Raw genomic sequence first — 24,516 nt, forward strand, 5'->3', positions numbered from 1 at the left:
TGTTAATAAAAAATAAAAAAATGGAAGTGCACAGCCACTTTCAGAAAATATTGTCACACTGATATAAATATATGCATTGTGGGAAGAAAGAAGAAGAAAAAAAACAATGGGTTGATTCTGTTATCACCTCCACTATATTTAAATTAGCTCATGGGGTCACCACACGTCAACATGTAAGCAAGTGTGCTAAAGAGACCAAGTCCAAACTCAAGTTACGAAGCAATGAGTGAGTTGTGTGAAAATGTTTGTAAATAAATTGAACGAGGCAAACTGCTTCCATTCCCGTCTCACTTAACTTAAGCACCAGCAGCAGATATGCAAATAAATCCCAGCGCAAAAGCAACGGGAAATTTGATTTGAGAGCACATACATCACTAGCTCTCTCCGCAGCGACGTGACGTCACGCAACTAATCCCGGCCTTGTTCGTTACTGTTGTGCTTGGCAGCTTCTTCGCATTTCACCGTTCAACGGGCAGACAGTCGAAAGCCAAGTGGCCTAATGTGGCGGCCGCTGTCACACTCACAAAAATACCGTACAGCTCATATGACCCCGATTATAACTCCCGGCCACTAGGGGGCCTATTTTCAAGGCATCTGTTATCTATATGCTGTCATGCAACAAGTAACATCCCCGTCTTTTTTTTTTTTAACCTGGATTATTTATCACAGCATCCATGTGCAAATTTGAAGGAAAATTGCTATTCCTAGTTGCCATGCTCTATTAGATTAGTGTGAGCTGTCATTTGTTTTCCAAGGAGCCCGCACTGAATGTGTTTTTAAGAACTATTTGTCCCAATCAATTTGTTCTCTCTCTCTCTCTACTTGCCCTGCCAGATCACAGACAACACATTCATTAGCTGTGAAGGTAGAGAAGACTGAAATAACACTTAGCTGTGAGGCTAACTATGATGGCAATTAAGCAGTTATTTGTGCTTGGGTGTGCAAGGAAGTGAAGGCCTTATCGTTGGAAACAGACCTGGACGTGAGCAGGGTGGTGAGCAGGCGGGGGATTGGGGGGAGGGGGGGGGGGGTACAGGTGGAGAAAAGCAACAGTGAAACTGAAGGATAAGGGAAAGGAATAGGCAGGCGCAGATGGGAAGACGCACAACAGAAACGTGGAGGATATCAAAAAGGGATAATGCGCTGTGAACGAGCAGGGTGCCAGATAAAAGATACAAAGGAGCTGAGTGGGAGGGGACATGGGGAGCAAGTGGTACGTGATTCGGGTGGAAAGTAGAAATGAAGACGGTAGTGGTAAAGGGGGATTTTTTTGAGGGGTGGGTCAAATGATTGTCTGTGGGTATAGCGGGTTAGCATCTCGGAAACTTTTTTTTTCTTAACGCTTGATGGTGAGTTATTGTTGTGGAGTGCCAGGAGAACAGAATAACACTCTCACAGAACCTGCTGTCAGCCACAGCTCACACCAAAACACTCGCACGCCACACAGACAATATTGTGTATACCCCGGTTTGTTTCTTCCGTGTTTTTTGTGTCAAAAATGTTTAAAGAACATTCCTGGAGCACATCGAGTAAGTGTGCAGAGTGTTGGCTTTATCTATGCAGCCCTGTTAACAGATTAATGTGGCCACACCGCATGCGAGAGGAGCACAGCTGTCATACTCAGCTGTGTTTACAAAGTATCGCCTGTTTTTTTTTTCTTTGTGCAGAAAGGGGATAAAAACACCCAGTATTTACTTGAAACCAGCATTTTGCACTTTACTTTTAAAGTCCCTTGAAAGTAAAAAGGAATGTCACAAAGAGCTGTTTGTGCCTCTCCCCCTCTGAACTCCAGATCATAACAATGCATGAGTGCTTTATGAATATTTTAGGAAGGGTTCCATACAACAAAATTGCAAATTGGGATATTTGTGAATTGCATTGTCATAGTTAATAGAGACAGAGTATGTAGGCAGTTGATATAAATCAAATTGGACCGCACAAACAAGTTCATGAGCCTGACAGTGATGTAAATAAGTTATTCAATATTCAATCAGTTATTCCACAATGTGCCCACAGTCAGGAATTAGATGTATTTTTCTATTTTGTATCAAATGCCTCACGGGGGCTTTCTCAGAGTACTCCGACTTCCTCCCAGTCGTGCCAGTCGAATCGGTAGCCTGGAGCTCTCAAGAACTGGATGTGAATCTTGAGATGTTTTTCAGCAGTCTACCCAGCGAGAAAAATACATTATCAGCAATTTGCCCTCTCAACCATCTGCAGTGGCTGCAAGGTACTTCAATCGCACATTTCCTCACTCAGAAACACAGTAGGTAGCCATCAAAGTGTGTGTGTGGGTGCGAGTGTGTGTGTGTGTATTCAGTAGTAAATCAAACCCAAAGAGCTAGAGTGGAGAAATGAAAAAGATGGTCAACCTTGACTGAGCGGCTTGACTGCAAAATATACGATTGCCAGTGATTCTCAAAGTGTGGTTTGTTAAGTACTGTTCAGACGTCTAATGTCGTCAAATTCTTTGCTTTCAAACAGTTGTTGCAGCAATGTCGACGGTGGGAGGATTGGGGCATGGGAGAGAGGGTGCAAAAAGGTGACAGCTGAAAGGTAGAAGGGATGAGAGAGGCTGCGACGAACATGCGAGAGCGCACACTGATGTGAAAGAAGCTGCTGTTTGTCCTCGGGCTGCTTTCTCGGAGGAAGGACAAGAATGAGGAGGCGCTTTGCAACGTTTACTGACAAGCGCTGAGCCTGTGTTCTTTCTCGACAGCAAGCAGCCACCAAATCATGTTATATAAGAAGAAATAAAACTCCATGATGGGCTATGACAATGTATCGCGTCATTTGCCTGATGCTGCATTATAGTACAGCTGGGGATATTTTATTTCCTGCGATATTTTTCACAATAATGGGAAAGGAGCTTGCAAACCTAGCAGGTACATAAATTTCATCCCTGATCAATGTCAACAGTTTTAGTGTGATGTTTTTCATAAAAGTGCATCACAAGCTACGGTTTCATTGGACAGTTTTAGCACCACGCTGACATCACCATGCGTTTTATTTATGAAATAAATAAATCAAGTCTAAATAATCAATCAATTTTATTTTTAAAAATCCGACAATTATTTTTCATTTCCAATTTCGCGGACCACCTGCAATACCGCCACGAGCCACTAGAGGGCCGCGGACCACCGGTTGACAATCCCTGCTCTAAGTCAAAGTTGATTGCAGTGTTTTTCAACTTTTATCGAGCCAAGGCACAGATTTGACCTTTCAAAAATCTCACCACTGAACAAAATTACTACAAAATTATATACGGGATAATTGAATGATTTTGTCACAATTTATTCAGGAACCCGTTCATAAATGTTTTTAATTCTATTTATTATTATTATTAATTATTATTATTCGTAGTAGTAGTAGTAGTATATTGACATATTTATATATCATAATAATAATAGGGAATTTTACTAGTAGGCCAAAATATAATTCTCCCAAATGTCACGACAAGAGGAGTAATTCTAAAGTAATTTATCAGAGGTGTGTCCCAAGACTTTCGTCCATACATTGCACTGTCTGACGCCAGCACAGATTCCTACAGGAGTGATGGGCCCAGCGTATGGAAGATGGATGCATCGCAAGCCAAAAGCAGAAGCCTGATGGACAGAAGATCAGAGCATCTGGGTCACCATCCCAAATAAGAAGTCCATCGCCTCCAAAAAGTGAGACACATAACTCCAACGTCTGTCTGGTGCCCAGCTTAGAAGAGGATGAGGGCGGATAAATGAGGTAGCTCAAGAGAATGTCACCTCACTAGCTACAGCTTAAAAGCTCATTTACATCTGTTTCACAATCACACGCGGCTAATCGAGACCCAAATACCAAACCCACCGGCCGCCTGTCTTGATTCTTTGAGCTGAAGAATAGCAGGACATGAAGTTTGATAAATGATTGTCTGCTCTGACTCGGAAGCATTTTGGGGCATAACAATATGGCAGCTGTAAAAAAGACACGAATAGAATGAGCTTTGTGTTTGGATACCCAGATGGAGTCTTTACACAGTGTGAGAAAGTCAAATATTTTCTTTCAATTTCTTTTTTTTGTCACTGGCCTATTGTTGATTCACTGTCCATTTTTTTTTTTTTTTTGAAGTTATCTGAATTGTGCAGCACATGTGATGATTGTAAAGGAACATACAAAAAAGGCACTCGTGTGCCAGTTAATTAGGAACACTCGTTATGTATTAGAGTGGACAAGATTATCGCATTATGCCTACTTTTTAATTTGAACGTTGACTGTACTAATGTTAAGTCCTGCAGCAAGATGAGATCTCACGCATGCCAAATGAAATAAGTTAATTGCATCTTAAATTAGGCAAGGAACTTTACTCCATAATAAAAGCTTTACTGTCAAATACAGAGTTCGCCCGAGGCACCCCCCCTCCCCCACCCCCACAGAGTAGAAATGTCGGCAAGATAATTTATCTGGCATCTTCCTCTCATCTACAGTGGCTTCTTTGTCTCAGAGATGCCAGAAATGATGTTACGGTAATTGGATTGTCAATGTGCCAACATTACCTGCTGGTATTAAATCTGCTGTTTTGGGAAAAGCACGCCACACAATCAATCAATTACATGGCATGGTGAAAGCTTTATCTGATCATGTCTATACAAATGTGTGCACATCTTTTCCCATTATTGCTTTTTTCTTTGCTTCAAAAATTGTTTATTATTGCATGATTGCTTTCTATTGAGTTTCCCGATCCGTGCGCTGATTTGCATTGCGTGCCTTCTGATTAGTATTTATGGTTATGCTGTGAAAACAATGGAGTGATTGTTTCCATCTGGCCTTTTCTAAAATACAGTCTCATATTTCATGTCGGTAACCTCGCTGGATTGAAAAAAAAAATTTTTTATAGGCGAAGAGATTTGATGTGCATGTTTATCATCCTTTTTGTTTTTGCTGACCACGATAGATGAGATTGTGAAATGAATCACTAATAGGGATGGAATGAAATCAGTGGAAATCAGCTAGAATCATAAGCAATTCTATGATGAAATCAAATTAATACTGAATATTTCGAATTCTATTTGCTAATTAAATGGCTTGAGCAAGATATAAATTCAGTTTAGTTCGATTTTGTATTAGGGAAAAGAAAGTGCAATATCAGCAAGTAACACAGAAGTAATCATTTCAGAATAAAGATGAGAAATTCCAAACTTGTGGCACTGCATTCAAAAGGGCTGTAAGTTTCTCCATTCACTTCTTCCTCCCACACTTTCCAAAATAAACCAGGATTTGTACGCCTCTACTGTTGCCCTCAATGAACCGTTCCTGCTTTACCCCCCCCAAAAAAAAAAACACTGAAAATTGCGGCTTAAGCTTCTCGTTTTTATCATCACAGTTTGTCTCAAAAACATTTGTTGTAATTGACGCAACTGCTGTCACACTTGTTGCCCTTCTTTCCTCTCACAGGCGTGCCATCTGCATGAGGGCATGAGAGACAACCACCCCTGGGCAGAACATTCTCATCTCCCCTGAGAGCCTTTCAAACGCACACATTGCATTTCAAATATCCTCCAGATCACCTAGTCCAGTCTAAAAGAAGGGCGAGGGAGTGCAGTCATTCTAAGTGGAGGAGGATTGACAAGTGAGTGGGTGAGGCCTTGGCAGAAATACAGCATTTTTGCAGACATGATGGCCAGCAAATGGAAGCAAAGAGAGAAGACGGGTGAGGAATGTCAAAGCTCTCAGTGCAGTTAACACCTGGAAAAAAAAAAAAATCACATCTTGTACATAATGCACACCTACGCACGTTGCGCTTTGTGGCTTAGACACAAACACACTGAACTCTTGACTCCCTGAGGGCACAAAGTGAACTACGCAAATGTAAAATGGGAAATATGATTGGAGAAATAAAATTGAAAGTCGACAACCAAGTAGTGGCAAGAGTGCGACCAAGACGATAAACACAAAACGAAAAGAATGTTTTCAGACTCCACACAGTCAATTCCAGGAGCGTCAAAATGAATCGATGACAAATCGATTATCAAATTAATCTCTTCAATAATCGTGGAATCGTTCAGAGCCATTTTTTAACTAAATATTCTTCAAATCAGGCTTTCGGAAGTCATAATTCAGATTTTTTTTTAGTACTTCATGAAAGCAGCCTGATTTATTTTTTGTGTTTAATAAAAAAAAAAAAAAAAAACATTTGCAAAAATCTGCTTTTACTTTGGAAAACAATGACATCAATCTTTCTTGTGTGATATTGCTTAACTGCTGTTACTTTGTGTATTTAATCACTAATTAATATGAAATAAACAAAAACAGTTGATTAATTAATAAACAGTAATGGGGAAATGATTCTTAAATACATTTAAATGAAAATAATATTCCATCCGATTATCGATGGAATAATCAATAGAATCAATAGGAAAAATGTAATTTTTGTCATTTTTTTTAAGAGTTAAGGAACAAATATTAGGATACAAACATAAGCTACCTTTGCTAAAGCATTTGCCTCTGCTGGCGTAGGAAAGAGCCACGAGTCTGACAACATTCATGTGTTATCTCGTGCTGAGCTGGACTAATGCGAACGCGTCCCAGCAGGGTGCAAAAGCCGATACCCTGCAAAAAGTGTTATCCTCCTTAGTGCCCGTGTAGACACCGTGTCAGCACAAGGGGGACTTTCAACACTGTGCACTTGGAGAGAAAGATGCAAGGTGCGCAGTGATGCATGGTCCATTTTTTTTGCCCGCGCAGGACATCTGATAATAAGCCAATCACTGGTGCTGATGGAGACTGAAGAACGATAAGAGCACCGTGGCCCCCGCGGGGGGAACGAGCCTGACGTAAGGGGCTTGGAAATAGATGGTGTGTGCCCATGCAGACGGGCTTTCCTATGCAGGTCATTGAGCACCTGAGACCGGGGTGACGGAGGCAGCCTCGGCAGACCTCGGATGAATGATTGTCTCATGTCTGCAAAGCGATTGCATGATAAAAACACACTTTGTTCTCCAATAAATCAGAAAGTAGCTTTGCCCCAGCTCTGTTTACAATCACAGCGGAATAGCTATTACGGTGGCTGTGATATATTAAGAAATTAACAAGTGCTTGGTCAAACCTCGTGACATTTGAAACATTAAACCATTGATAGATGAGGCTCATTGCACATTAATTGCTGCGCCCTGACTGTAATAGGGAAAGAAATGGAAATGTTATTTGAGTTTGGCACCGAGGCAAGAGCTGGTTGCTCGGCGGAAGAGGAAGCAGGTTGACTATGAAAAGGCACAACATTGCTCTCTTATCACCAAGGGCAGGTCTGGTCTGTGTTGATATTATTGAGTTATTTGACTAGCTCCTTCTAAATTAAAAATACAACTCAGATCTTGAAAAAAAATTTGATTGCAGTGGCCCACATTTCACACTAAAAGCCCTGCAGGAATAAATCAAGGCGACTGCAATGAATTGTTTCCATTCTTGCACGCTCACAAAAATATACAAAGTAATTGCATTCAGTTGAATGCATTTATGTTTTTTGTTGACTTGAAAAAAAAAAAAAAGGCTATCCGTGATTTATGCATTGAAGATGTCACGAGATGCAAATGTGCTGAGGCATATACGTACATCATATGCACTCAGCAAACAGGCAATAAGAAATCATCATCATCAGGATGTGGCGAGCACACAGAAGGCAGCATAACAATCACATATGTGAACCTGCAGGAGAAATCAGAGTGCTTTGTCTGAGTGCCTGCAGTGCCGAGATAAACAAACACGCCATTTGTCGGGTGTGTGTGAGGGGGCGGGCGGGAGGGTGGGCGCACGTGTTCCGTCTAGGACAATTTGAGCCTGCAGGAGACCAGAAGCCTCACTTCAATAATTGTGTACTTACTGCAATTTGGCTTCCATATGGTCTTGTGACTATATTTCATTTCACAAGCCAATAAATACTTGGGAGAACAGCAAAGAGACTTCTTGCTAAAACCATCACAGGTGGGAAATGTATGGTCAGTAAGAGTTCTCGCCGATACCTAGCACCGATACTTGATAATGGCTATTATGCCTTGCAATACTGTGAGTACTGGATTATTTTTGCCAAGGCAGATTTTTTTTTATGCAGCCTTTGTTGTCAAAACCATTTAGAGATAGAGTGTACAATCTTCAGCAAGTTGGGGGGGTGACAGTCTAACAAATCAAGTGATTGATTGCAGAGTCTATTTGGAAATGGCTCTGTGGTGATGTGGCAGAGAGTCAGCAAGCAGAGTGGAAGAAAGAAGACGGGGAAAGTAGTATGTGTGCGTCTCCTCCTTTCCTGCGTTGATGGCTTTTGCTAGTACTAAGGCACTGGAGTGTGCAGCTGTCATGGCTCCTCCCCGCCAAACAAGAGGAGACACATGGGGTTCCTCAGCCAGGACTCTGGAAGTCCACGCAGCTTTGATTATGTAAGCAAAAGATGGCAGAGGATGGAGAAGGCAAATTAAAGAAGGCAATGGAGTGACAGACTTGGGTGGGCGTGAAAAAAAAAAAAAGGGGGGGTAGAAGTCTGACTCATTCCCATAGCTCTGTTCTGAGAGCTTTGTACTGGAGATGACATCTTGAGCACAATTATATCTCTTGAAAGATGGATTAGGTTCCACACGGTGAAGAAGATGCAATCGGGAATAAATACGAGCATTTTCATCATCAAATGCAGAATTTTTTTCTGCTGCTGATTAGTAATATTAAATACATTCATTCAATCATTATTTACATTATAAAGACTAAAACCACTGTTTCCGAACCTTTTGTTAATCCAACATACATATTTTACATTTAAAAAAAATCTCAAAAAGGTTTAAATACAGAAATACACAAAGACACATTTATTTGGTATGAATTTGGGACCATTATAATTGAACACATCTCTTACTTTGTTGTTTGATACACAGTTTAATTGTATCTACTGCCACCTAGTGGTAGAGCATTTAATACAATTTTATTTATTTATGTTTCTATTTATTCATTTATTTATTTATTTATTTATTCATTTATTTGTAGGAAGCAATTTTCAAGGCACAGAAGAGAGGAATCGCTGGACTAATTAACATTATAACATTTTAACATCAACACAAACTTCATTAATGCAGACAGTGATGTCATAACAGAATCTAAAGATAAATTGTTTTTTCCACATTTTTGCTGTAATTAAATTATGTAAATTGTGCTTCATCATCCGGTATGGGTGCCTTGGCCACCTGAGGTCAGTCTAATTCATGGATCTATGGATCTCGTCAAAACTCCTCAGTAATCCATTAATATTCATGATTCTTTGCAGAGGACAAAGAATATATGCCTGATGGAATTGTTATATTGCAGTATGTGTCCTGCGAAGGCAACTAATTCAAGCAATACCTGGCCTCTCACCCAAAGTCAGCAACCTCACCGAAAAAAAAGTTAATAAAAGCAAACAAACTTCTACACTTTTCGAATATTTCAATACCACTACGTGACATTTTCAGTGTCTCTGTACCACAAGCGTGAGCTGCAGTTTGCTGTGTTTTCCATCCATAAGTGCTCCCACAAAGGCCAAGCTGTGAAAGCCACAGTAAAATAGCTGTAATTATCGTCAATCAGTCGACAAGCAGGGGGTGGCTGAAAGGCTGCTAGCACACAAACACAGCGCAGGCGGAGGAGGGGGAAATATTATTGGAAATAAAAGAAAAAGACTCAAAATCAACCGGCATGTCATCATAAATGAGATTTTTCAATGTAGTCGATGCAGATGTGAGGTGGAGCCACTTCTGGGCTGCCTCTGATTCCAAGTTCCTCCCTCAACCTGACAGAATGAACGATTTGTTTTAAAAGACATGTCATTTGTTTCTTCTGTACCCCCCTCCTTCATCCTCCTGGCATCTCCTCACTCCGTGTAAATGAGAGCTTTATCTGAAATTGATTAGCAGTTCCACTAATTCATTATGAGCGCCAGGCACGGAATGAGTAATTGATTTTGAGATAACAGGCCGGGGTGAACATACTGCAGTTAGCTGCTTGACAAGAGCTAGCGATGCCGAGCATATCAAACCCGGCTTAAATGTGATCTCCTCCAAATTCCATTTCATGTGGACGTCACTCTCTTGTGCATGCTTTTATATTTACTGTACCTGCTCACCACAAGCCCTTCTGAGGCAGAATTACAGATGGTGACAGAAGCTGTGATGCATTAAGCACAGCAGGAGAGTCTTCCATGAATCGATGTAATATTTGCACATTACAAGCAGTGAGTAATCTCAGAGTAAAGTACAGCACCGCTTTGATGACCAGGCCATGGGGAGAGACCAAATGTGAATTGATTTGCGCTTCACTTGTCTTAAATTCAGATATTGGGGAAGTAGTTTAAATGCCACCTGATTATACTGCCCCCAGGTGGCCATACCAGAATCAGCACAATGGAACAAAAAAGTTTAGGAGGCACATGCATGTTTGTTCAATTGAAGACCTTAGATTGTCTATGGTCCTCAATCTTTTTTTTTTTTACTGCTGCGGAGAACAAGGCCATACATTTTGCTGTTTTCAGTGCAATGTTACAACAATAAACACAAATCCACTCTTTTTTTTTAACAAGTATTGAATGCATTTTTAATCTTATCCACCAAGTATGAAGCTCTCAAGGCACTTACCTACATTTGAATTCGTTTTGAAGGCGTCATTTGAGAGCCGCTCGCTGCAAATTGGGCGTCGTGCATTACCTGGCGTCGTATAATTCATTTTTTTCTTGTTGGATCATCACTGGGGCTTTCCTCATTGCAAAGAAACTTTATTAATACGACTGTTTATTTTACTCATTTTGCTAGCTTGTGGATTTAACATGAGGGTCACACGACCCAAACAATTTGACGTCTCAAGAGTAAAATTTAGATATTAGTAAGGGAGAATCCTGTCACTTTTCAAAATAAAACATTTTCAGCCCACTCAATAGATGAGGTGATCCCTCGCTACTTCGCGTTTCGTTTATCGCGGCTTCACTACATCGCGGATTTTTTTTTTCCAAATTAAAAAAACATTTAAAAGTAGAAATAAAACTTCTAAATTGAGGAAACGTGTCTAACCTTTAGGAGAATGTAGTATTGCTCCAAATGTGAATTAGCATCTTTCCGCTAACTCGTTAGCCTGACCAGTACTTCTTGTTGGTGACCGTACTTCGCGGATTTCACCTATCGCGGGTGGTTTTTTGAACCAATTATCCGCAATAAACGAGGGATTACTGTAAATAAACCGGAAGTGCTGTTTTTTTTCTCATATTCGTAAAATACTGATTTACGTGGTCATAAAATGTTTACTTGGCAACTACTGGACTATACGAAGCAAGCACAATAGCGCACTCTGCTGGTGAATAAAGAAACATTTGTCTTGCAGAGGTGGCAAACGCATAACAAATATAGAGAATTCATGTTTAAAAAAGTTATCGGTGCAAAGTACTTAGCTGAAATGCAGTAAAGTAGTCTACTGTACAGATAACCAAAAACTGTACTTAACTATAATCAAATTATTATTATTTTGTCACTCCAGTGATGGCAGCAGCTTGAGAAAAATAATTGATGGATATATTGTGACTTATGACAAAACCTCAGTGCCCTGTTGGCCTCTTCCTCTTTCATTCAGCCCACAGTTGTGATTTGCCGGCTGCAGAGCACATGGTGATGTCAGCATGGCCTCAGTCAACGCCTCTGACTTGACACGTTGTTTTTTTTTTTTTCCTGTTCTCCAACACCTGTTTCTGGCTGTCAGAGCTTCTCACATTGTGCCGCTGCCTCCGCGGCGGAACAACAACTCTGTGACAAAGGCCCCTCGACACAGCCTCAGGATTCTCACATGTCGACTCAGGTAGGTCCTTCCTTCACTTTGGGTCAAAGGTTAGGTCTCATCTGGGTATGGATACCACCTGCTTTTTTTGTGTGTGTGTGTGTGTTGTATGCATCCATTAGTCTCTGTGTGGAGATTTTTCCTCACTTCTATTTATAGTGGTGCAAGGACATTAACTCAGTGTCATGTAATGTCATAAGGGTCTTTCAGCATTTTCTGTAAATGTAAAGGTGAGATAGTTTTACTTTCTTTCAAATTGGAGGTTTTGACATAATGATTTGAGACAATTCAGGTAGATTAGAAAAGTAATGTAATTTTTACACAAGTTAATTTTCACCAAGGTGACATGTTGTTCCACGTTGTTATTTTTGATTCCTCTGTGTCATTTTGTCTCAGGAAAGACATGGAGGAAAGCTATGAGACATTTGAAGAGGAGCTGGGGCTAACAAGAGAAGATCCTCCTCCGCAGAAGCCTGTTCGACAGATTCGCCGACCAGGTGTTGACACACACACACACACACATACACACACACACACACACACACACACACACACACACACACACACACACACACACACACACACACACACACACAATCTGTGATGCCTTGGACATGAAATACACCGACTGTAAATACACAAAAGCTCAACTATATATATATATATACCTGTACAAGCCACTGAAACATGATTCCCTGTCCAGTGCAACACGGTGATAATGTGCCCGAGTTGTCTCACAGAGATGGTTGGCGGATGAATCATTGCTCTATTCCGACAGGAGTAATTAGCCTAAATCCCAGAATATTTATGTGCTTTTTGGGAAAGAGATTACCAAATACTATTTTTGTGGATGCTTGTGAGCCCGAGAGGATCAAACATTGCTTTTTATAAGGCAAGGCCTATTTTTTCCTAAATCTTATTTATGCATGCCAATTTCATTTTTTTTATTGTGCATTTGTAATGATACCAAATATTTCCATTCTAGCATGAATTGTATTTTTAACATTTTTGATGTTTTTCATCTCTTGAGTTTTCAGTATTTCGTAACAAGCTGGCTTTAATTCATGTCAATGTGTCTATTGTTGCAGAAATGTATGCAAGTGGCAAAGTAAGAGAGGTTGGTATCTACTAAACAAGCAGTATGATGTGTTTTTCCTCATTTTTTTCATATCACATTTTGTAAATGACATTATGCGAGCTGTATAGGAAACGTCTGCAGTTCTTCAGCCTCCAAAAGTAGAACCAACTTTACCTATGGAATCAACTCCTCCCAAAAAATGTGGGTTTCAATGATGTGTGTTCTCAATCTGACGTTAAAACGACCCAAATCAACTCATTCGATTTTCTTCTCCTTTAGTTCCGGTCCAAAAAACCTTGTCCATGCAGAATCTAAGTCAGATTGAAACACCGTGGGAGAATGTCACACTCAACCGTTGTCTGTTTGTGGCCATTTCTATCCTGGTCCTCACTTCGGGGTTCCAGAGACTTCACGGTGAGCACAAAGAACGATAGAAGTTCAAACTTGAGGACAAGGCCGAATGTCGTTTTGTTGATGTAACAGAGACTCTGCGCAGTCGAGGGATAGCGGAGGAGGAGGAAGAAGCCGATTTGACCGTGAGACAGCCGACCACGTTACGACACAGAGGAAAACCGCCGCAGGTAAAATGGGTAGAAGTTTTCTCGGCTGTCATAATATCAGAAACACTAAACGACTGTTAAAGAAAATAAAAATCAACATTCACTTTATGTTTTTAGCCTGAGACAACTCTGTGGGAGGTTTTGTTTTGGTGGCTGCCGGACCTCGATGACGACGATGAAGATGACGAAAAACGGACGAGGAGAGAAGCCCAAAGCTCAAGAGGTCTTCGAAACAAACCAATTCCAGACAAAAAACTCATGAAGAAGAGCGAAGGGACATTAAAGACCAGAAGGGCCAGGAAAGTCCGAGAACAAGAAGCTAAAAACAAGAAAAGGAAGGAGGACATGCCGAAGACATCGGATGAAGATGAGCAAAAGGTGGGAAAGGAGGATGCGGTATCCAACACAGATTGAAGAGAAGAAAAAGAAAATGTCCAAAAGGATGATTTCTCTCCCTCGGGACATAATTCCTTATAGCTGTCGTAGTCCTAAATCCAACTTGCTTGTTAGTTTTAGTAAAGCTGTCAATAGTAAGAGAAGACGTAAATAAAAAACACCAATGTGCTCCTTTCCTTCAACACATCTTGTTCAAAATATTTTAGTCTGCACAAGTTTCATGTTATTCTCAACTTTGAGGCAAAACACTGTCATGTTATTGTGCAGGTTCCAATTTCAAAACATTTTTTGAAACAAATACAGACCGTTTTTCCCACTAGAATCTTTAATTACAAAATCATAAAAATGAGTTGGATTTTAAATGTAGAACTTGAACACAATTAATTGTTACCCGCTGCAAGGGCCTCGGGGGGAGGCGGCCTCATTGGCATTGGTGGCATGGCCATCTGAGAGGACATTTGAGGGGTACCGGGGGCACCGGGGGGGAGGACCATCCCACCTGGAGGCGGGGGCATGGACTCATTTTGTGGACGAGGCGCACTCATAAGAGGGGGAGGACGCTTCATACCAGCAGGAGGCGGAGGACCTGGTGGCAGGAGGGCTTTTTCCATTTTAAAGTGGAATTGAAGGAAGAACTAAAAAGAAAAAAAAAAAAGGAGGGGGGGGGGGGGTTAAAACACTTATACCACACGCCTTCTCAGGGGTCAAAGACTTGCAACTGGTACCTGTTTTGTTTCTCGGTTCCAATGCGTCCAGAAACGGCTCTCGGCTTTGTCGATTTCTCGACTGGGGACCTGAAAAGAGCCAAGATGTTCACATTATAACACAGCAAAGACAAACTAAAATGAGTAAGCAACAGTCACCTTAAAAGCGATAGTCTCGTAAGGTTCTGCAGCCATCAGCAGGTACTGCCAACGACGGTCCGGGGGCTCGATGCGCTGTTCGTATGCAGACATGAAACGATGTCTCGGCCCAATACCTTCTGCTACTTCTGGGTAGTCAATCTGACGGTTGGAGGAATCCACTTGAGCTTCATTTAGTTCTAATATGGTTTCATTTTTGTTTTGCAATTAGCACTAACCTGGAATAGTAATGACTGCTGCCCAGTCTCTGGATCCCTCTGTTTGGTTACTGAGAAGGACATGATGACATTTGATAATAAAATAAATTACACATTTGTACACTCACAAATAGTTTGGGTTCAATTATAGGATGTAGCTTAAATGGAGTTTAACCTTTACAGGTGAACTTAATTTGACCTCCTTTAAACTTTGAATGTAGGTGTCCATGTTTGAGGACTTTTTGCAGACTTGACATTTCATTATGAAATTTTAACCAAAGCACAATATCCCTGACATTTTTTTGAGCAGTTTGTAATCACATTCCCTTACTTTACCTTTGTATCCAGGCCGGCCAATTTTGACAAATTTCCTGACTTCGACCTTCACTTTTGCTGGCGCTGGCTGAGCTGGAGCTTCTTTGGCTTCTTTGGCAGCGCGCCGTGCTCTGAAAACAAACAAAATCTAACATCTCCAGAAAATGCCAACAATTGCTCACAGATTAAATAAGATGCGGTACTTACAGATTGGTCTGATGTTTCTTTCCTTGTGTATGGGCTAAGTAGCTGCCCTATAATGACCAATAGCACAGAGTTAATATTGCACTTAAGTCACAAACAATGTACATGTACAGAATAAAATTGTAACCTCATTGTTGTGAAGCGTCAGGCAAAGTTTGCACTCATATGATCCTAAATGATTCTTCATGAAGTAGGGGTCTTTATTGATGTCAATGGTCTCTAGAGCCAGTTGGCGTAACCGCTCTCTTCTGTCCCGATTACTCTCCGAGGAGGACGCCACCCCTCCACTTCCAGTCTTCCCTCCAGCTCGATGTTGGAAATCCATTTTTGAGAGGTGATTGACCAAAACAGGAAAATTCTCCCAGGCAAAATGCCCAGTTAATCTGACAATGTACAGCTGTTTTTTGTCTTTCTTGTCTCAGTCACCTAGGTGGGGAAATAATAGAGGTTAAGGAGTTAGAATATATTATGAGCAGATGAAGCATTTGTTGACTAGGTTTTAGGCTATTGTAAATATTAAATTAGAGAATACATGAAAAGGTTGACTCCATTTTGTATAAAAACAAATAGTTCCGTTTTGCAGCAAATAAGGGCGGATTACAGTAGAGCAGTTTTAGACAAGTACGCATTTAGAATTCTCTCAACCATGTTAGCAATTACATTAGTCTTACAAGTTATATTATTTAAGCAACAACACACACTTTTGGTTATAGCGGCAAGCCAACTTTGGTTCGAGATGTTTTACAATTATGTGACCGGTGACTCCTGAATGCGGAGCGGCAAAGCTAATGCTAAGTGACACAATTAGCTAGCTCGTTACAACCGGTTTTTCACAAGACTATTGAATTCCAACAGCAAAAATATGAGCGTGCTGCACTGCGATAACAAACATTAAACCTCACTCATATTCGTTATTAATATGTATTTCGTAACACTTACCTACAATACAACGCTAAGATCACGCTACTAGTGAATGCAGTCAGGACGCATGCGCATGTCGTTTATTCTTCACTGGGACTCTATTGCTTCGATTATGTTGTTAGCGACATCTAGCGGTTGGAAGGCACACAAAATTAGAACCTCGCGTTTCGCCTAGTTCGACCCTTTCCGACTTCCGTACAACGAGCGAAGAGGCGTGGTCCTGCGTTGTGCGCCTGGAACGAGAACGGACACTTTTGCATTTTGTTTTCCGCCGTCACAGCCATCAAACAACACCTTGCGATGGAGAAACCTATTTAACAATATCACTCAGTGTTTCTAACGACGTACATTATAACGTCGTAGTGTCTTCATAATGGGAAATGGCCGTATCTAGTGTGTCCAGCGCTCGTGCTAAGTTGAACTTTTACTGTCAGTGATGCGTTACAACGAGAAGGAGATGATGCATCTGAGCCGACAACCTTCAGAAATGGTCGCCGAGCTGGGGATGCGTGGACCCAAGAAAGGAGACGGTAATCTTTTCCTTTTAATACTGGTGACAACAAATGTTAGCCTAGCAGCATAGCCACGTGACAGCTTCCGGTTTGTGAGTTTCACCTTGGTCCCTCTTGTGTTGCAGTTGTGAAGAGGAGGCTAGTGAAACTCGTCGTTAACTTCCTCTTCTATTTTAAGACTGATGAGGAAGAAGTGAGTGCAACTACATTACTGCTGTGTTGATATATTGTCCATTCATGAATGACTTATTAATTTGTTAGCCTGCTGGAGCGCTGCTATTGGAGCAGTGTCGGGTGGAGAAGGAGGCCGGCCTGACCTTCTCCATTGGTGAGTGGTAACAATTTTAGATTTTAATGTCTGCATGTTATGACCCCCCTCCGTGTATCCTGATGACTTGGCTGGAGCATTTATAAACCTTCAAATGAGTGCTACTTGAACAGACATGCAAAATTGCAACACATACAAAGCTCTGTTTTTGTTTGCAGCGTTTCTGGAAGATGCAGAGCGAAAATATCTTTTTGAGTGTGAATCTGAGGAGCAGTGTGTTAAGTGGATAGACTCCATCATCAAGGCAAGGTAAGCGTGGTAAACAGGCTCATCTTGAATGTTTAATAAATAGAAAACTCCATCCAGTCTGGTTAATATTTTTGTTTTAAGTAGATTGTTCAAGCTCAGATCCTTCTCCTCTGCATAAGTTTTTCCTTAGAACTACTTTTTTTTTTTTTGCTGAGTAAAATCTCTTCTCTTCTACAGCTATGAATTCATGAGAAGAAACCTCATCTTCTACAGAACTGAAATCCACAGGCTCACTGGAAAAGTAATTTCATTTTACACAATGTCAACATTTGCCTGAACATCGGGTACAGTTCACGGAATTTCACCCAATTTTACGTGCTAGATCAGCCAAACCGTAAGACCCTTTGCTGTCTCTGCTGTTTGAAAACTTTCACTCAGAGTGGAGTATATCATGTCTGTACAGCCTGATCTATACTGAGCTCATGTTTATTACTTTGCCGCAGGATCCATTGGAGCAGTACGGCATATCAGACGAAGCTCGTTTTCAAGTGACCAATGGCCTGCAGCATTCACCCAGGGACGCTTCCTCCATGTAGACAGACCGCCATAGTGCATTTTCTTTTCGGTTCTTCTCGCCACCTCGATAGTACCACCACCCTGGACTCACAATGGCATTACTGTAAGCACTCCTTTGTTTGCGCATTATTTTTAGATTATTGCTTCTCATCAGTTGACAACTGGCTGTAGGACTCTGAAACCACTGGCTTGCTGTGGCCTTGTCATCAACTGTTTTTATTTTAGAGTAAATATGGGCCTACTGTCATTTTAGATATGGTAATTTCTGTGAGTCACAAGGCAATATTTGATTTGCTACTGGTAGAATCAATCAGGACAACGGGAAAAATATTAATGGATACTGTGCACCATTTTAGAGAAATTAAGCCTAGAGTTGCTTGTAGAATTTGAAATGCTGAGTTGAGCCACAATTGTGTGTATACATTATATATTGGATGTATATTTTTTTTGTTTTTACTTGGTAGAAAAAAAATATTCTTAAAAGTTTATTTTTATAGTTGCTCATCTAAACTACTTGGTTTATCAAAAGACTTACATTTGCACATAGTACTTGGTTTTGGGGTTTATTTTATAACCGTTTCAAAAATGTACTTGAATTAACTTTATTTTCTATTGCACTTTCACATTTCTTTGGTTAAGTTGGACCATCCCAGTTTTTGTATGGCGCTATAGCTCACCCGCATTACACGTAAAGACTTCTGTAGGCTGCAATATCGTGTTTATATGCATAAACATCCATTACATAAGCAGGATTTATAAAGTGACCTGTTTTCTTCACGTTGAACGTATTTGTTGACTTTCACTTCTGCAGATCTACACAAATATTGGCAAAGTCTGATTCAAAATGGCGCTGGTACATTATAGAATGGTGCAACTTTGCCTTCATACTATCTAATGATATATTCTTTTATAACGAAACAAAATAGTGGGTAAAAGTTTAGAATATACTGTTTTAGTCACGTTTCCTTGGTAACGGAAATGCGCGATTCAAAAACTGTGACGTCACACATTCCCGTGATCCTCAGCGCTTAGCCAAAGAAGCTCATCCCTTTCTCTAAAACCTTAACACCAAACAAACAAACTGCCCTCATAAGACTTGACACCGGGAAGGGAGTAATAGTGCCGGGCGTGGGATCGGAGGAGTTTTCTTCGGGACCGGTGAGTGTAAATCCAAATGCGATTTGTCAATAATGGTGCTGATCAAGTTTCTAGACAGCTAGCGTCGCTTGCTGCAGCTATTTATAATTAGCATGATCGCTGGAGAGGTTCCTTCAACATTCCATTGTTTTGACAAATTTGACGTATGTCATGCGGTTCAGAATACAATACGTTCTAACATTTACTGCTGCTTGCGTCTTGTCTTAAAGATTAGATGTAAAAAATAATAATCCCGAGTTCCTCATCTCTGTTGTTTTTTTAAAATACAATAAACTATCAGATTGATTGTATTGTGATGTCAATTTGAATTCGATGAATTGCAATGTTCAGCCCAACTAGTGTTTGTGTGAGTTATTGTTCAACAACAGTGTTGTTTTGATTGGGTTTATTGTGACAGAATTTGCGCAATACTTTAGTATAATGTTCAAGATGTTCTGTAATTGGTGGCTCAGTGACGAACGGATTATCACAGATATTAATTTGAGAGAAAAAACAACTACTGTATTAATTATGCTATTGTCTCAATTTACTTAACTCAGTGTTAAAATCTGGGCCTGTTTTATTGAACTTGAAGCTAATATAATTGCTGTCTAAGTAGCAGATACATTTCGAAAATGTGTTATGTTACATTTGAATTTATTGCTAACCTATTTGCAGGCATTATGGATCAGGACTATGAGTCCAGGCTGCTAAGGCAAATCAACATCCACAATGCAAATGCCAGTCCAGTAGTAAGTACATGACATATAATAATGACTCCTACGTGACCTGTAATGTTTTTACTTAAGCCTGATGGGCACTCCACCCAAAGTTGTTTAAGTTACTCAAAATAGGTGGAGCGTGTGTGTGTGTGCTACTGCCAATGTGTGAGAATAAACACTTGAAGCGGACAGACACACATGTGATGGTGTCACAGAAGAAAACCATAACATCTAAATGGCTGGAGCTTTTGTGGCTGTTAATGTGTGGCGGCGTTAACAAATGCACCATCTGCTGTTTAACATCCTCCATTGTGTCAGCCGCAACCCCGATTCCCTTTTGTTCGGTGGTTGTTAAAATTTACCCCACAAACATGATCAAAAACTAGACTGGTTTAAGGAAATACAAATCGCTTGTATTACAGTTTTCAAGATTAAATGCAAATGTATTTAAATGAAGTCAAATACAACCATTTTTTTGGCATACCTCCAGAAAATGTAGTGGCCTCTGCTCTCCTTTGCTGTGTAGAAATCTCTTGGCGCGCTCCGAGCTCTGTCGCCAGTCAGCTCCCCGCTGTCCTCCCCGAGCAAACACGGCGATCGCTTCATTCCTTCGCGGGCCGGCGCCAACTGGAGCGTCAACTTCCACCGCATCAATGTGAGTTTGCTGCAACTGTCAGTCGCATCATTGTCAAAGTGATTCCTCGAACTGATGGTTAATGCTGTGCCAAATCAAGTGTGAGGTCTCGGTTGATGGAGCTAACGTGTTTTTGCGGCGTAGGAAATTGAAAAGTCACACAATCAAAACAGGAAAACGAAAGAGGGCACAGCAGACAGCAACAAAGGTAAAGTTGCCATTCACTGCTTGCTCGAAGAAAATTGGAGCTCTCTGAAATTTGCAGCGCTACAATGAATCAATTTCATCATTTCTTTGACCCTATGTGACCTCAGCGGATGGTCTCGCTTACTCTGCGTTGCTGAAGAACGAGCTCCTCGGAGCCGGTATCGACAAAGTCCAAGACCCCCAGTCTGAAGACCGCCGCCTTCAGCCATCCACTCCCACCAGGAGAAGCCTTTTTAAAGTAAAGCGTGACGTCATCCTGTTCATTCAGGGGTTTTTTTCTTTTTGGAATCACGTTAAAGCTACACTTTTTATCTTGTAGTATTCTTTAAGCACTAAGAGGTCTCTTGAAGAAGATGGAAACGCAGTCTCTCCTTATTCTTTATCACCCGTCAGTAGCAACAGGTAAAAGTTTTTTCCTCCTTGCCTTTATCAAGCTTAGTTGTACTTGGATCATACTCACCAAGACAAGCCATTGTTGTTTTCAGCCAGAAACTGCTACGGTCGCCACGGAAACCCATGCGCAAGATATCCAAAATACCTTTTAAAGTTCTTGACGCTCCCGAGCTTCAAGATGACTTCTACCTCAATCTTGTGGACTGGTCCTCTCTCAATGTTCTCAGTGTGGGGCTCGGCACTTGTGTGTACCTGTGGAGCGCCTGCACCAGCCAGGTGTGTGTGTTTTGTTTCTTTTGTCTTCAAATACATAAGTGTTTTGATACATTTCAATTTTTTTAGGTTCATATGCGTTTGTCAATATTGATCTTGATTGTCTTTTACAGGTGACGCGTCTGTGCGACCTTTCTGTAGAAGGTGACTCTGTAACATCGGTGGGCTGGTCAGAAAGGGTGAGTTTTTTTATTTTCCCCCTTTATAATATCATGTAAATGAGATTGTTGATAGTTTTGAAGATGAATTTAAATGCGTCTAGCCCGGCCCCGCATTGCAGATGTTGATCGTCTCAAATCTTTTGGGCTTGTTTCTAATTTAAGGGTAACCTAGTTGCTGTGGGGACTCATAAAGGGTACGTTCAAATCTGGGATGCCGCCGCAGGGAAGAAGCTCTCTGCACTCGAGGGACACACGGCCAGAGTAGGTGAGTTGAAAGGCCAAGTGCAGATGGCAGGGGCGGCTGAGATGAATGACGTGCATTGGACTAGTTTGCGTAGTGGCGTAAGAATACGTCATGATGTGACAAGCAGCCATGCACAGTTAGCACTGCACTTTTTATTACCTTTGCAAGGCGCCTTGGCCTGGAACGCCGACCAGCTGTCGTCAGGCAGTCGCGATAGGGTAATCCTGCAGCGGGACATCAGAGCCCCGCCCCTCCAGTCCGAACGCCGGCTCCAGGGACACCGGCAGGAAGTGTGCGGTCTTAAGTGGAGCACGGACCATCAGCTGTTAGCATCTGGTGGCAACGATAACAAGGTATATACAGAGTGGTGTCATTAGAGCGGGGTCAAGGTACCGCTCGACATGTTTTTCATCCCCCTCGACGTTTGCAGTTGCTCGTATGGAACCACTCGAGCGTCCTCCCAGTGCAGCAGTACACCGAGCACTTGGCGGCAGTGAAGGCCATCGCCTGGTCCCCCCATCAGCACGGCCTGCTGGCCTCCGGGGGGGGGCACGGCCGACCGCTGCATCCGCTTCTGGAACACTTTGACGGGCCAGCCCCTGCAGTGCACCGACACGGGCTCTCAGGTGTGCAACCTGGCCTGGTCTAAACACACCAACGAACTGGTGAGCAAAAATATTTACACTCTACACGCGAGTAGGGATACATGCGTGGGGAAAAAACAAGGTTGTATCTGTCGATGTGGGACATTTTTACAGAACTCGATCATCGTAAAAATGGTCTGATACTATTCACTGATACTGCATGACTAACTTTTCGAGTAGCAGCCATGCTCCTCAAATTTATATAGCTACATATATTTATTTGTTTCCCCTCTCAGGTCAGCACACACGGTTATTCCCAGAACCAAATCCTAGTGTGGAAGTATCCCTCCCTCACTCAAGTGGCCAAACTTACAGGACACTCCTACAGAGTTCTTTACCTGGTCAGTATTTATTTTTGCCACCTTTATTTATTTTTTTAATGTATTTTTTAGTAGTTGTACTATTGAGTAAAATATGTAAAAAAATGTTTTCTTTTCATCACCTTTTGTGTTTTACAAACTTAACTTCCTTTTGTATGTAAGTGCTTTCTTTAGTAGCGATTCTTTAAAACTGACTATATAAAATCAATGCAAAAATGCAATGATTGTCTTTTTTTATATATATATATATATATAATAAACCCGCACCCCCAACCTGTTCGTTGGCAAATGGATTTTGGTGATGTGTGTTCAGGCCATGTCTCCTGACGGAGAGGCCATCGTGACGGGGGCGGGAGATGAAACTCTTCGCTTCTGGAACGTCTTTAGCAAAATGAGATCCACTAAGGTACGACTTTCTTACTTTCATCGACGTCAACGCAGCGTGGCCTATTAGATGGATGCTACTTTCCTCAACATCTTTTCTATGCCTTTACTCACCCACTTGTGTCCACTTCCTTTCAGGAGTCTGTGTCAGTCCTCAACCTTTTCACCAGGATCCGGTAGTCAGCACAACTCGGAAGTACCTGGGACGAAAATTGGCAATTTTATTTTATTTGCATGAATCATGTCCAGGCTTTAAACGTCGACATCGGTCATTTGCAGATTATCATCGCATCCTGCCCAGTTGAGAATGGTTCAAATGGCAATCCAGCAGGTTTACAGACCCAAATTGTGCATAACTGCCAAATATTGAGTTTGTCTTTAATTTTTTTTAAAATAATTTATTGGGTTGTTTTTGTTGCTTGTACTGCATTTGTTTCGCATATTATTACTTTTGTGTTTGTCGTATAACTGATTATTTGTGTAATTGAAAATTTGGGTTGAATCCGTGGACTTTGGCGTTGCCTCCAGGGAGAGATGAGTGAGTCGTGTGTTATGAATGTTTAATCATCCCAAAACAAAAAGGTGTCATTTGGAAAATAAGCAGAAAAATGACAAACTTCACCAGTACATCCACCGTAAAATCAAAACATTGCCTCCCAGCGTTATTAGTAACAGCAATTAAAGCCTTACAATCAAAACAATTAGCGGCACAGTAAAATGCTCCGCTTCGCTAACATGACGACATTTGACTTGCGCTTCTATTTTTGTGCGGGCGCTTCTTTTGTCTAATCCATATCATCTGCACGCCACCCCTCTATTTTAGTTGATTTATTTTCCAGTTTGAATGCCGACTAATCGAGTGTGCCACATTTACATGAATGCTATTTATGTGTTTTGAGTAACGGCATGCTCGGTGATAAAACTGCAGTGGAGAAAAGCAGTTTAATGCCACTTTGAACGTCATTGTACTTATTATGACAACTTGACTTACACGTTGAATGTTAAATAATGTCTGTTTGCTCAAGTGGGCAATTAAAAACCTCATGTCTTGTGCATTAGCTGGCTGTTTTTCTCTTTTATTATGTGAACAAATTTGCTGTATATAGGTTTATTTTTAAATTATGTCCAAGATGGCTGGCTCCTTGTCGGAGATTGTCATAATTCATACATAAAACGGTATTTCTTTGGTGCTTTTCTCTATTGACTTGTTGAGCCCTTCTCATTGGCCACGAGGGGGAGCTATTTTAATGTAATTGACTGTTATTGCCACATCCGTAGGGTCAAACTTAACCAAGTTACTTACAAGGTGAAACTCGGGTTAAACTCTTCCGAGACATTAGCACGCCCATAACGTAGACAGTGCGTATGAGGGTGGCGAGACGTTTATTCACCATCCACGCCTCATTTGTTGCAGCTCTATAGCTGTGAATGGCTACTAAACATCCCAAGGCTTCACTTGTCCTCC

At 41.2% G+C, this 24,516-nt stretch overlaps 4 protein-coding genes across 6 annotated transcripts; 3 read left to right on the forward strand and 1 right to left on the reverse strand.

The window, feature by feature from the left end:
• Positions 1-11,667: 11,667 nt before the first annotated feature.
• LOC119136953 (junctional sarcoplasmic reticulum protein 1) lies at positions 11,668-14,009 on the forward strand. The gene is made up of 7 exons (XM_037275845.1): positions 11,668-11,814; positions 12,190-12,290; positions 12,882-12,910; positions 13,000-13,072; positions 13,151-13,285; positions 13,355-13,452; positions 13,549-14,009. The coding sequence occupies exons 2-7, from the start codon at positions 12,197-12,199 to the stop codon at positions 13,843-13,845; spliced, it is 726 nt and encodes a 241-aa protein (XP_037131740.1). The 5' UTR covers positions 11,668-11,814; positions 12,190-12,196; the 3' UTR covers positions 13,846-14,009.
• Positions 14,010-14,134: 125 nt separating this feature from the next.
• Positions 14,135-16,428, reverse strand: sf3a2 (splicing factor 3a, subunit 2). 3 transcript variants are annotated; one of them, XM_037275844.1, is made up of 9 exons: positions 16,346-16,428; positions 15,534-15,832; positions 15,410-15,456; positions 15,224-15,333; positions 14,909-14,958; positions 14,691-14,831; positions 14,553-14,621; positions 14,396-14,462; positions 14,135-14,326 (listed from the first exon to the last, which is right to left on the reverse strand). In XM_037275844.1, exons 2-9 carry the CDS (start codon positions 15,729-15,731, stop codon positions 14,208-14,210), a joined length of 801 nt encoding a protein of 266 aa, XP_037131739.1. In that variant the 5' UTR covers positions 15,732-15,832; positions 16,346-16,428; the 3' UTR covers positions 14,135-14,207. The 3 variants fall into 3 exon arrangements, with proteins under 3 accessions (XP_037131739.1, XP_037131737.1, XP_037131738.1); XM_037275842.1 differs by having other exon boundaries at positions 14,135-14,462; XM_037275843.1 differs by having other exon boundaries at positions 14,135-14,462; positions 16,350-16,406.
• A 78-nt stretch (positions 16,429-16,506) lies between these two features.
• Positions 16,507-18,684, forward strand: plekhj1 (pleckstrin homology domain containing, family J member 1). Its single transcript, XM_037275846.1, has 6 exons — positions 16,507-16,857; positions 16,965-17,032; positions 17,101-17,167; positions 17,326-17,416; positions 17,594-17,657; positions 17,860-18,684. Exons 1-6 carry the CDS (start codon positions 16,764-16,766, stop codon positions 17,950-17,952), a joined length of 477 nt encoding a protein of 158 aa, XP_037131741.1. The 5' UTR covers positions 16,507-16,763; the 3' UTR covers positions 17,953-18,684.
• A 172-nt stretch (positions 18,685-18,856) lies between these two features.
• Positions 18,857-24,109, forward strand: LOC119136951 (fizzy-related protein homolog). The gene is given in 15 exon segments (XM_037275841.1): positions 18,857-19,090; positions 19,748-19,821; positions 20,318-20,446; positions 20,570-20,633; positions 20,740-20,870; positions 20,952-21,034; positions 21,118-21,301; positions 21,412-21,477; positions 21,622-21,724; positions 21,872-22,056; positions 22,134-22,244; positions 22,246-22,368; positions 22,584-22,688; positions 22,981-23,073; positions 23,190-24,109. Coding segments are annotated over 14 exon segments (1,488 nt in total). The 5' UTR covers positions 18,857-19,090; positions 19,748-19,752; the 3' UTR covers positions 23,232-24,109.
• Positions 24,110-24,516: the final 407 nt, after the last annotated feature.

This window comes from Syngnathus acus, chromosome 17 (genome assembly GCF_901709675.1).
Source record: "Syngnathus acus chromosome 17, fSynAcu1.2, whole genome shotgun sequence".
NCBI classification, from domain to species: Eukaryota; Metazoa; Chordata; class Actinopteri; order Syngnathiformes; family Syngnathidae; genus Syngnathus; species Syngnathus acus.